This window comes from Salmo trutta, chromosome 7 (assembly GCF_901001165.1).
Source record: "Salmo trutta chromosome 7, fSalTru1.1, whole genome shotgun sequence".
NCBI lineage: Eukaryota > Metazoa > Chordata > Actinopteri > Salmoniformes > Salmonidae > Salmo > Salmo trutta.
Window position 1 is genome coordinate 59166681 of NC_042963.1, and position 12393 is coordinate 59179073.

Sequence of the window (12393 nt, forward strand, 5' to 3'; positions counted from 1 at the left end):
ATAGCGGTGGCAGCATCATGCTGAGGGGATGTTTTTCAGCGGCAAAGACTTGGAGACTAGTCAGGATCGATGGAAAGATGAGCGGAGCAAAGTTCAGAGAGATCCTTGATGAAAACCTGCTCTAGAGCGCTCATGACCTCAGACTGGGCCGATGGTTCACCTTCCAACAGGACAACGATCCTAAGCACACAGCCAGGACAATGCAAGAGTGGCTTCGGGACAAGTCTCTGAATGTCCTTGAGTGGCCCAGCCAGAACCCGGACTTGAACCCAATCGAACATCTCTGGAGAGACCAGAAAATAGCTGTGCAGCGACGCTCCCCATCCGAACTGACAGAGCTTGAGATAACTTTTTTTATTTAACCTTTAACTAGGCAAGTCAGTTAAGAACAAATTCTTATTTAAAATGACGGCCTACACCGGCCAAACCCTTACCCGGACGACGCTGGGCAAATTGTGCGCCGCCTTATGGGTCTCCCTCTCACGGCAGGTATGTGATACAGCCTGGAATCAAACCAGGGTCTGTAGGGACACCTCTAACACTAAGATGCAGTGTCTTAGACCACTGCGCCACTCGGGATATCTGCAGAGAAGAATGGTAGAAACTCCCCAGATACAGGTGTGCCAAGCTTGTAGCGTCATACCCAAGAAGACTCAAGGCTGTAATCGCTGCCAAATGTGCTTCAACAAAGTACTGAGTAAAGGGTCAATACTTATGTAACTGTGATATTTCAGTTATTGATAAAAACCTGTTTTTAATTTGTCATTTTGGGGATATTGTATACAGCATAATCTAACATGTGGTATATTAGCCTACAGTACAGTACTGTCTGTCTGTATCTGATGTCATGATAGTAGATCAGTGTGTTGTTCAGGTCATGATAGTAGATCAGTGTGTTGTTCAGGTCATGATAGTAGATCAGTGTGATGTTCAGGTCATGATAGTAGGTCAGTGTGTTATTCAGGTCATGATAGTAGATCAGTGTGTTGTTCAGGTCATGATAGTAGATCAGTGTGTTATTCAGGTCATGATAGTAGATCAGTGTGTTATTCAGGTCATGATAGTAGATCAGTGTGTTGTTCAGGTCATGATAGTAGATCAGTGTGTTATTCAGGTCATGATAGTAGATCAGTGTGTTATTCAGGTCATGATAGTAGATCAGTGTGTTATTCAGGTCATGATAATAGATCAGTGTGTTATTCAGGTCAAGATAGTAGATCAGTGTGTTATTCAGGTCACGATAGTAGATCAGTGTGTTATTCAGGTCACGATAGTAGATCAGTGTGTTATTCAGGTCATGATAGTAGATCAGTGTGTTATTCAGGTCATGATAGTAGATCAGTGTGTTATTCAGGTCATGATAGTAGATCAGTGTGTTATTCAGGTCATGATAGTAGATCAGTGTGTTATTCAGGTCATGATAGTAGATCAGTGTGTTATTCAGGTCATGATAGTAGATCAGTGTGTTATTCATGTCATGATAGTAGATCAGTGTGTTGTTCATGTCATGATAGTAGATCAGTGTGTTGTTCCTTAACATGTTTTTCTGTCGGTTCTGTCTCTGTTTTGCAGTACCTTCCACATAAGAATATGAAAGGGCTCCATGGAAAGTCTATATTCTATATTCTTATCTTATGGCAGAGATCCTGACCATACAAAAAACACTGCCCACACCCTGCCCACACCCTGCCCACACCGTGCCCACACCTTGACCACACCCTGCCCACACCCTGACCACAGCACGGTGCCTTTCTGTGGCTACAGACATAACTCTCCCTGGACGTCTGTCTGTAGAGATGTCAGCTGAAACAGGAACAGACTGGCTTCGTTCTCACTATGATCCTGGATCTCTTCAGTTTGGTTGTCCTCTTTTACACACACCCACATTCTCTACTTGGTTTTCATCTGTTTGGTTTGAGGATGTTTTTTTGTTTTTTGTTGACTATTATATGTCGTAGTAATACTATTATCACAACCACTGATGGAACAATGATGCTTTGTATGTTCTCTTAAAACGACAGAGAAACAGGAAGATGAAATGGGAACCTTTTATAAGCTGTTCCTCCTCACTCAAACCCAGACCAGCCCTGGCCTTGGAGGAATACTGGAGTACTAGCAGGTCCACAGAAACATCACATTCCCCTTTCCCCTTGTGCCTCAGACCTCCATACTGGCCTCTCCTGTCACTGAAGGACGCTCAGGTCTCCTTAATGAACTGATGGGGATACAGCCCTGAGAGGGGTCAGGACCTGGAACCTGCCTGGTGTACATTATACAAGACCAGACCTGAGGACAAAGAGAGAGGACAAATAGAGAGGACGGACAAAGAGAGAGGACAGACAGAGGGGAGACAGAGAGCACAGCGCTGCATCACCAAGGTCACACAGACAGATGGACAGTTTTATGACAGCAATGCACTATTTACTCATCACACGTATAAAGCATAATATTCTGTTTCTCCTGCTGTTAATGAATTGTTGGGTCATTTCTAAGACTTGTCCAAAATGGCAACCTAGTCCCTAGATAGTGCACTACTTTTGGCCCGGGCCAGTAATGCACTATCTAGTAAATAGGGGGACGTTTGGACCTCTCGCCTGCTCTTGATGAATTGCTCTGGACATTTCTATGTTCTGTTGTTGCTATAATTAATGATGATGACATCACACCTGACTGTTCTCTAGTTCTAATGAAGACATGTACCCATCTCTACCATCTCTACCATACCGTCAGACATCTCTACTGCTACCAGTCTCTTACCCCTCTCCTCAGGGGACCCTCAGACATCTCTACTGTCTCTTACGCCTCTCCTCAGGGGACCCTCAGACATCTCTACTGCTACCAGTCTCTTACCCCTCTCCTCAGGGGACCCTCAGACATCTCTACTGCTACCAGTCTCTTACCCCTCTCCTCAGGGGACCCTCAGACATCTCTACTGTCTCTTACCCCTCTCCTCAGTGGAACCTCAGACATCTCTACTGCTACCAGTCTCTTACCCCTCTCCTCAGGGGACCCTCAGACATCTCTACTGCTACCAGTCTCTTACCCCTCTCCTCAGGGGACCCTCAGACATCTCTACTGCTACCAGTCTCTTACCCCTCTCCTCAGGGGACCCTCAGACATCTCTACTGCTACCAGTCTCTTACCCCTCTCCTCAGGGGACCCTCAGACATCTCTACTGTCTCTTACCCCTCTCCTCAAGGGACCCTCAGACATCTCTACTGCTACCAGTCTCTTACCCCTCTCCTCAGGGGACCCTCAGACATCTCTACTGTCTCTTACCCCTCTCCTCAGGGGACCCTCAGACATCTCTACTGCTACCAGTCTCTTACCCCTCTCCTCAAGGGACCCTCAGACATCTCTACTGCTACCAGTCTCTTACCCCTCTCCTCTGGGGACCCTCAGACATCTCTACTGCTACCAGTCTCTTACCCCTCTCCTCAGGGGACCCTCAGACATCTCTACTGCTACCAGTCTCTTACCCCTCTCCTCAGGGGACCCTCAGACATCTCTACTGCTACCAGTCTCTTACCCCTCTCCTCAGGGGACCCTCAGACATCTCTACTGTCTCTTACCCCTCTCCTCAAGGGACCCTCAGACATCTCTACTGCTACCAGTCTCTTACCCCTCTCCTCAGGGGACCCTCAGACATCTCTACTGTCTCTTACCCCTCTCCTCAGGGGACCCTCAGACATCTCTACTGCTACCAGTCTCTTACCCCTCTCCTCAAGGGACCCTCAGACATCTCTACTGCTACCAGTCTCTTACCCCTCTCCTCTGGGGACCCTCAGACATCTCTACTGCTACCAGTCTCTTACCCCTCTCCTCAGGGGACCCTCAGACATCTCTACTGCTACCAGTCTCTTACCCCTCTCCTCAGGGGACCCTCAGACATCTCTACTGCTACCAGTCTCTTACCCCTCTCCTCAGGGGACCCTCAGACATCTCTACTACTACCAGTCTCTTACCCCTCTCCTCAGGGGACCCTCAGACATCTCTACTGCTACCAGTCTCTTACCCCTCTCCTCAGGGGACCCTCAGACATCTCTACTGCTACCAGTCTCTTACCCCTCTCCTCAGGGGACCCTCAGACATCTCTACTGCTACCAGTCTCTTACCCCTCTCCTCAGGGGACCCTCAGACATCTCTACTGCTACCAGTCTCTTACCCCTCTCCTCTGGGGACCCTCAGACATCTCTACTGTCTCTTACCCCTCTCCTCAGTGGACCCTCAGACATCTCTACTGCTACCAGTCTCTTACCCCTCTCCTCAGGGGACCCTCAGACATCTCTACTGCTACCAGTCTCTTACCCCTCTCCTCAGGGGACCCTCAGACATCTCTACTGCTACCAGTCTCTTACCCCTCTCCTCAGGGGACCCTCAGACATCTCTACTGCTACCAGTCTCTTACCCCTCTCCTCAGGGGACCCTCAGACATCTCTACTGCTACCAGTCTCTTACCCCTCTCTTCATTGGACCCTCAGACATCTCTACTGTCTCTTACCCCTCTCCTCAGGGGACCCTCAGACATCTCTACTGCTACCAGTCTCTTACCCCTCTCCTCAGGGGACCCTCAGACATCTCTACTGCTACCAGTCTCTTACCCCTCTCCTCAGGGGACCCTCAGACATCTCTACTGCTACCAGTCTCTTACCCCTCTCCTCAGGGGACCCTCAGACATCTCTACTGTCTCTTACCCCTCTCCTCAGTGGACCCTCAGACATCTCTACTGCTACCAGTCTCTTACCCCTCTCCTCAGGGGACCCTCAGACATCTCTACTGCTACCAGTCTCTTACCCCTCTCCTCAGGGGACCCTCAGACATCTCTACTGCTACCAGTCTCTTACCCCTCTCCTCAGGGGACCCTCAGACATCTCTACTGCTACCAGTCTCTTACCCCTCTCCTCAGGGGACCCTCAGACATCTCTACTGCTACCAGTCTCTTACCCCTCTCCTCAGGGGACCCTCAGACATCTCTACTGCTACCAGTCTCTTACCCCTCTCTTCATTGGACCCTCAGACATCTCTACTGTCTCTTACCCCTCTCCTCAGGGGACCCTCAGACATCTCTACTGCTACCAGTCTCTTACCCCTCTCCTCTGGGGACCCTCAGACATCTCTACTGCTACCAGTCTCTTACCCCTCTCCTCAGGGGACCCTCAGACATCTCTACTGCTACCAGTCTCTTACCCCTCTCCTCTGGGGACCCTCAGACATCTCTACTGCTACCAGTCTCTTACCCCTCTCCTCAGGGGACCCTCAGACATCTCTACTGCTACCAGTCTCTTACCCCTCTCCTCTGGGGACCCTCAGACATCTCTACTGCTACCAGTCTCTTACCCCTCTCCTCAGGGGACCCTCAGACATCTCTACTGCTACCAGTCTCTTACCCCTCTCCTCAGGGGACCCTCAGACATCTCTACTGCCACCAGTCTCTTACCCCTCTCCTCAGGGGACCCTCAGACATCTCTACTGCTACCAGTCTCTTACCCCTCTCCTCAGGGGACCCTCAGACATCTCTACTGCTACCAGTCTCTTACCCCTCTCCTCTGGGGACCCTCAGACATCTCTACTGTCTCTTACCCCTCTCCTCAGTGGACCCTCAGACATCTCTACTGCTACCAGTCTCTTACCCCTCTCCTCAGGGGACCCTCAGACATCTCTACTGCTACCAGTCTCTTACCCCTCTCCTCAGGGGACCCTCAGACATCTCTACTGCTACCAGTCTCTTACCCCTCTCCTCAGGGGACCCTCAGACATCTCTACTGCTACCAGTCTCTTACCCCTCTCCTCAGGGGACCCTCAGACATCTCTACTGCTACCAGTCTCTTACCCCTCTCTTCATTGGACCCTCAGACATCTCTACTGTCTCTTACCCCTCTCCTCAGGGGACCCTCAGACATCTCTACTGCTACCAGTCTCTTACCCCTCTCCTCAGGGGACCCTCAGACATCTCTACTGCTACCAGTCTCTTACCCCTCTCCTCAGGGGACCCTCAGACATCTCTACTGCTACCAGTCTCTTACCCCTCTCCTCAGGGGACCCTCAGACATCTCTACTGTCTCTTACCCCTCTCCTCAGTGGACCCTCAGACATCTCTACTGCTACCAGTCTCTTACCCCTCTCCTCAGGGGACCCTCAGACATCTCTACTGCTACCAGTCTCTTACCCCTCTCCTCAGGGGACCCTCAGACATCTCTACTGCTACCAGTCTCTTACCCCTCTCCTCAGGGGACCCTCAGACATCTCTACTGCTACCAGTCTCTTACCCCTCTCCTCAGGGGACCCTCAGACATCTCTACTGCTACCAGTCTCTTACCCCTCTCCTCAGGGGACCCTCAGACATCTCTACTGCTACCAGTCTCTTACCCCTCTCTTCATTGGACCCTCAGACATCTCTACTGTCTCTTACCCCTCTCCTCAGGGGACCCTCAGACATCTCTACTGCTACCAGTCTCTTACCCCTCTCCTCTGGGGACCCTCAGACATCTCTACTGCTACCAGTCTCTTACCCCTCTCCTCAGGGGACCCTCAGACATCTCTACTGCTACCAGTCTCTTACCCCTCTCCTCTGGGGACCCTCAGACATCTCTACTGCTACCAGTCTCTTACCCCTCTCCTCAGGGGACCCTCAGACATCTCTACTGCTACCAGTCTCTTACCCCTCTCCTCTGGGGACCCTCAGACATCTCTACTGCTACCAGTCTCTTACCCCTCTCCTCAGGGGACCCTCAGACATCTCTACTGCTACCAGTCTCTTACCCCTCTCCTCAGGGGACCCTCAGACATCTCTACTGCTACCAGTCTCTTACCCCTCTCCTCAGGGGACCCTCAGACATCTCTACTGCTACCAGTCTCTTACCCCTCTCCTCAGTGTTGATATAGCCCTGAACTATCTCACCTGATTCACCTATAAGGGCTGATGATTAGTTGACGCGTTGAATCAGGTGTGCTAGCTGTGGTAAAGGTAAAATACATTGAATGACCGGGGGAGAGGTTTGGAACAGCTGGGGGTCTCTGAGGAGAGGAACAGCTGGGGGTCTCCGAGGAGAGGTTTAGAACAGCTGGGGGTCTCTGAGGAGAGGTTTGGAACAGCTGGGGGTCTCCGAGGAGAGGTTTGGAACAGCTGGGGGTCTCCGAGGAGAGGAACAGCTGGGGGTCCCCAAGGAGAGGTTTGGAACAGCTGGGGGTCTCCGAGGAGAGGTTTGGAACAGCTGGGGGTCTCCGAGGAGAGGTTTGGAACAGCTGGGGGTCTCCGAGGAGAGGTTTGGAACAGCTGGGGGTCTCTGAGGAGAGGTTTGGAACAGCTGGGGGTCTCTGAGGAGAGGCACAGTTGTGGGTCTCCGAGGAGAGGTTTGGAACAGCTGGGGGTCCCCGAGGAGAGGAACAGCTGGGGGTCTCCGAGGAGAGGAACAGCTGGGGGTCTCAGAGGAGAGGTTTGGAACAGCTGGGGGTTTCCGAGGGAGGTCTGGAACAGTTGGGGGTCCCCGAGGAGAGGAACAGCTGGGGGTCTCCGAGGAGAGGTTTGGAACAGCTGGGGGTCTCCGAGGAGAGGTTTGGAACAGCTGGGGGTCTCCGAGGAGAGGAACAGCTGGGGGTCTCTGAGGAGAGGTTTAGAACAGCTGGGGGTCTCTGAGGAGAGGTTTGGAACAGCTGGGGGTCTCTGAGGAGAGGTTTGGAACAGCTGGGGGTCTCCGAGGAGAGGAACAGCTGGGGGTCTCTGAGGAGAGGTTTGGAACAGCTGGGGGTCTCTGAGGAGAGGTTTGGAACAGCTGGGGGTCTCTGAGGAGAGGTTTGGAACAGCTGGGGGTCTCTGAGGAGAGGAACAGCTAAGCGTCTCCGAGGAGAGGTTTGGAACAGCTTGGGGTCTCTGAGGAGAGGAACAGCTGGGGGTCTCTGAGGAGAGGAACAGCTGGGGGTCTCCGAGGAGAGGAACAGCTGGGGGTCCCCGAGGAGAGGAACAGCTTGGGGACTCCGAGGAGAGGAACAGCTGGGGGTCTCCGAGGAGAGGTTTGAGAACCCCTGTCTTAGCCTCTTTATTAAGCCATCCACCATTCAAATCTTTATACAGTGATTCTCTGATTAATACAAATGTTCCTGTATTTAAACTCCTTGTTACTGTCTCTTCAATAAAACATTTTTCAGTATTTGATGTGAATGTGGGGCATTTGACTTAACTTTTAATAAACACATTTTCTGTGGCTTGTTGACTGGATGGTTTGACTTCTGACAGCCGTCAATTCTCTCAGCTTCTAAGAAAAGTGTTACCGTTCATGGTACTTTCTTGAAGTGACCATTAAGGAGTGATGTATGGTAATCATCATACCTTGACCAGGATTCAATCTGATCGGCCCTTTTTCAGAACCCTTTAAAGGCAATGTTCCCGTATTCGCGGAGACTGCATTCACGGTAAATGTCGTATATGTCGGCTCTATTGGAAATTACATTTTAATGGCTAGCACTATAACATGTATGTTTTTTATACTTAGTCGTCAATAAATATATGACCACTAAACGATTATTGCATGAAAAGCCCAAACCATATAATTTATAATATAATGTTCAGCATCAGCTATGATCTGGAACCCTCAACTGTGAATTATGTTTTACCCTGTGGTGCACGTGACAAATAAACTTTGATTTCATTTATCTAGGAAAACCAAAGTTCCAAAGGCTGGGCCTAATATAGCGTATAAGAGGTCATACAATACGTTTTGTAGTGATTCTGTCACGACTTCCTCCGAAGTCAGTCCCTCTCCTTGTTCGGGCGACGTTCGGCGGGCGAAGTTCGGTGGTCGACATCACCGGTCTTCTAGCCATCGCCGACCCACCTTTCATTTTCCATTTGTTTTGTCTTGTCTTCCCACACTGGTTTCAATTCCATCATTACATGTTGTGTATTTAATCCTCTGTTCCCCCCATGTCCTTGTCCAGTATTGTTTATTGTAGTGCTTGTGCACGTTATGCTGGTGTGTGACGGGTTTTACCCATTGACTTTTGTACTGTTTACGGTGGTGTTATTTATTAAACTGCGCCGTTGTAAATCAGTTTTGCTCTCCTGTGCCTGACTTCTCTGCCGCCAGTACGCACCCCTTACAGATTCATATGTTGATGATGTAAAGAATATTTGCTGGTCTGTGGTGTGTAATGAGGAGCAACCAGATGCTGCACTTGACACATTTATGAAATTGTTTATTCAAATTAGTAATAAGCACACAGCCATTAAAAGGATCCGCCCATTTTTTTCAATTTTCACCTAAAATGACATAGCCAAATCTAACTGCCTGTAGCTCAGGACCTATTGTTGATACCATTTGAAAGGAAACACTTTGAAGTTTGTGGAAATGTGAAATGAATGTAGGAGAATATAACACATTAGATCTGGTAAAAGATAATACAAAGATAAAAAACATGAATTTTTTTGAACTATCAATTTTGAAATGCAAGAGAAATGCCTAAATGTATTATTCCAGCGCAGGTGTAATTTAGATCTGTGCATGTATGTGCAATATGCAAAGTATTAGACTGATCCAATGAACCATTGTATTTCTGTTCAAAATGTTGTATCAAGACTGCCCAAATGTAACTAATTGGTTTATTAACTCATTTTATAGTTTAAAGCTGTGCACTCTCCTCAAACAATAGCATGGTATTCTTTCACTGTAATAGCTACTGTAAATTGAACAGTGCAGTTAGATTAACAAGAATTTAAGCTTTCTGCCAATATCAGATATGTCTATGTCCTGGGAAATGTTCTTGTTACTTACAACCTCATGCTAACCGCATTAGTCTATGTTAGCTCAACCATCCTGCAGGGGGACTTGCCAATTCTGTAGAGGTTAAAACTGTAGAGGTTAAGACTGTACAAACTGTTAAACCCCTTGGATTGGTGAGGAATTTAAAAATTGTACGGTTGAGAGGGATGAGGCAAAAGGTATGGCAAGTTAGTCTGGCAGCCCAATTGATTTGCAAATGTATTGCAAATTAAGAAATCATGAGACTAAGCTAAATAAAAATATAAATAAACTATACTATGAAACAAAGATGAATGATAGTAAAAAGCTTTGGAGCACCTTCAATAACATTTTGTGGAAAAAAGCCAACTCGGCTCCATCATTCATTGAATCAGATGGCTCATTCAGCCCACTGATATTACCAACTATTTTAATGACTTTTTCATTGGCAAGATAAACAGACTTAGGGATGACATGCCAGCAACAAACGCTGACACCACATCCAAGTATATTGGACCAAATTTTGAAAGACAAGAATTTTACTTTTGAATTCCGTTGTCATGGATCCCTCCAGGACTGCTGCTCATTCTGTGCACCAGTACCGGAGTTCTATGTCACCAGCTTCTAGGTGTCACTGAACTGGTTCATTACCACCAACTCCGGACATGTCTTGTCTAATTAAGCACACCTGGTTCCTATTTCCCCTGATTAGTATCAAAATCAAATTTATTTATAAAGCCCTTCTTACATCAGCTGATATCTCAAAGTGCTGTACAGAAACCCAGCCTAAAACCCCAAACAGCAAGCAATGCAGGTGTAGAAGCACGGTGGCTAGGAAAAACTCCCTAGAAAGGCCAGTAATTGTATATATGTGCTGGGGGTCTCTCCTATTTTGCCACTCCTATTTTCCACATCTTCAATTTAAGCCTACTAGAAAGTTTGTGCCCTCGGGCCTGGAGGGAAGCTAAAGTCATTCCGCTACCCAAGAATAGTAAAGCCCTCTTTACTGGCTCAAATAGCCGACTAATCAGCCTGTTACCAACCCTTAGTAAACTTCAGGATTTTTTTTTTTATATATATATATATATATATTTTATTTTTATTTTATTTGACCTTTATTTAACCAGGTAGGCAAGTTGAGAACAAGTTCTCATTTTACACATACAACAACACAGAGTTACACATGGAGTAAAACAAACATACAGTCAATAATATAGTAGAAATAAAAGTCTATATACAAAGTGAGCAAATGAGGTGAGATAAGGGAGGTAAAGGCAAAAAAGGCCATGTTGGCGAGGTAAATACAATATAGCAAGTAAAACACTGGAATGGTAGATTTGCAGTGGAAGAAAGTAGAAATAGAAATAATGGGGTGCAAAGGAGCAAAATAAATACAGTAGGGGAAGAGGTAGTAGTTTGGGCTAAATTATAGATGGGCTATGTACAGGTGCAGTGATCTGTGAGGTGCTCTGACAGCTGGCGCTTAAAGCTAGTGAGGGAGATGTGTTTCAAGTTTTAGGGATTTTTGTAGTTCGTTCCAGTCATTGGCAGCAGAGAACTGGAAGGAGAGGCGGCCAAATGAGGAAATGGCTTTGGGGGAAACCAGAGAGATATACCTGCTGGAGCATGTGCTACAGGTGGGTGCTGCTATGGTGACCAGCGAGCTGAGATAAGGGGGAACTTTACCTAGCAGGGTCTTGTAGAAGACCTGGAGCCAGTGGGTTTGGCGACGAGTATGAAGTGAGGGCCAGCCAACGAGAGCGTACAGGTCACAGTGGTGGGTAGTATATGGGGCTTTGGTGACAAAAAGGATGGCACTGTGATAGACTGCATCCAATTTATTGAGTAGGGTATTGGAGGCTATTTTGTAAATGACATCACCAAAGTCGAGGATCGGTAGGATGGTCAGTTTTACGAGGGTATGTTTGGCAGCATGAGTGAAGGATGCTTTGTTGCGAAATTGGAAGCCAATTCTAGATTTAATTTTGGATTGGAGATGTTTGATGTGAGTCTGGAAGGAGAGCTTACAGTCTAACCAGACAACTAGGTATTTGTAGTTGTCCACATATTCTAAGTCAGAACTGTCCAGAGTAGTGATGCTGGACGGGCGGGCAGGTGCAGGCAGCGATCGGTTGAAGAGCATGCATTTAGTTTTATTTATTATATACTTGTATTTAAGAGCAGTTAGAGGCCACAGACAGAGAGTTGTATGGCATTGAAGCTCGTCTGGAGGGTAGTTAACACAGTGTCCAAAGAGGGGCCAGAAGTATACAGAATGGTGTTGTCTGCGTAAAGGTGGATCAGAGAATCACCAGCAGCAAGAGCGACATCATTGATGTATACAGAGAAAAGAGTCTGCACAGTATTGTTTCTTATCGATGGCGGTTAAGATATTGTTTAGGACCTTGAGCGTGGCTGAGGTGCAACCATGACCAGCTCTGAAACCAGATCGCATAGCGGAGAAGGTGCGGTGGGATTCGAAATGGTCGGTAATCAGTTTGTTGACTTGGCTTTCGAAGACTTTAGAGAGGCAGGGTAGGATAGATATAGGTCTGTAGCAGTTTAGATTAAGAGTGTCCCCCCCTTTGAAGACTGGGATGACCGCAGCTGCTTTCCAATCTCTGGGAATCTCAGACAACACGAAAGAGAGGTTGAACAGGCT

General features: G+C 47.9%; 1 protein-coding gene across 2 annotated transcripts in view; it reads left to right on the forward strand.

Moving 5' to 3' along the window:
- cib2 (calcium and integrin binding family member 2) overlaps positions 1-2327 on the forward strand; it is a 38948-nt gene extending 36621 nt beyond the window's left edge. For both annotated transcript variants that reach the window (XM_029759549.1, XM_029759550.1), the window contains one exon: positions 1573-2327. In XM_029759549.1, the coding sequence (XP_029615409.1) occupies positions 1573-1594 (22 nt within the window). In that variant the 3' untranslated portion in view covers positions 1595-2327. The remainder of the gene's footprint in view (positions 1-1572) is intronic.
- Positions 2328-12393: the final 10066 nt, after the last annotated feature.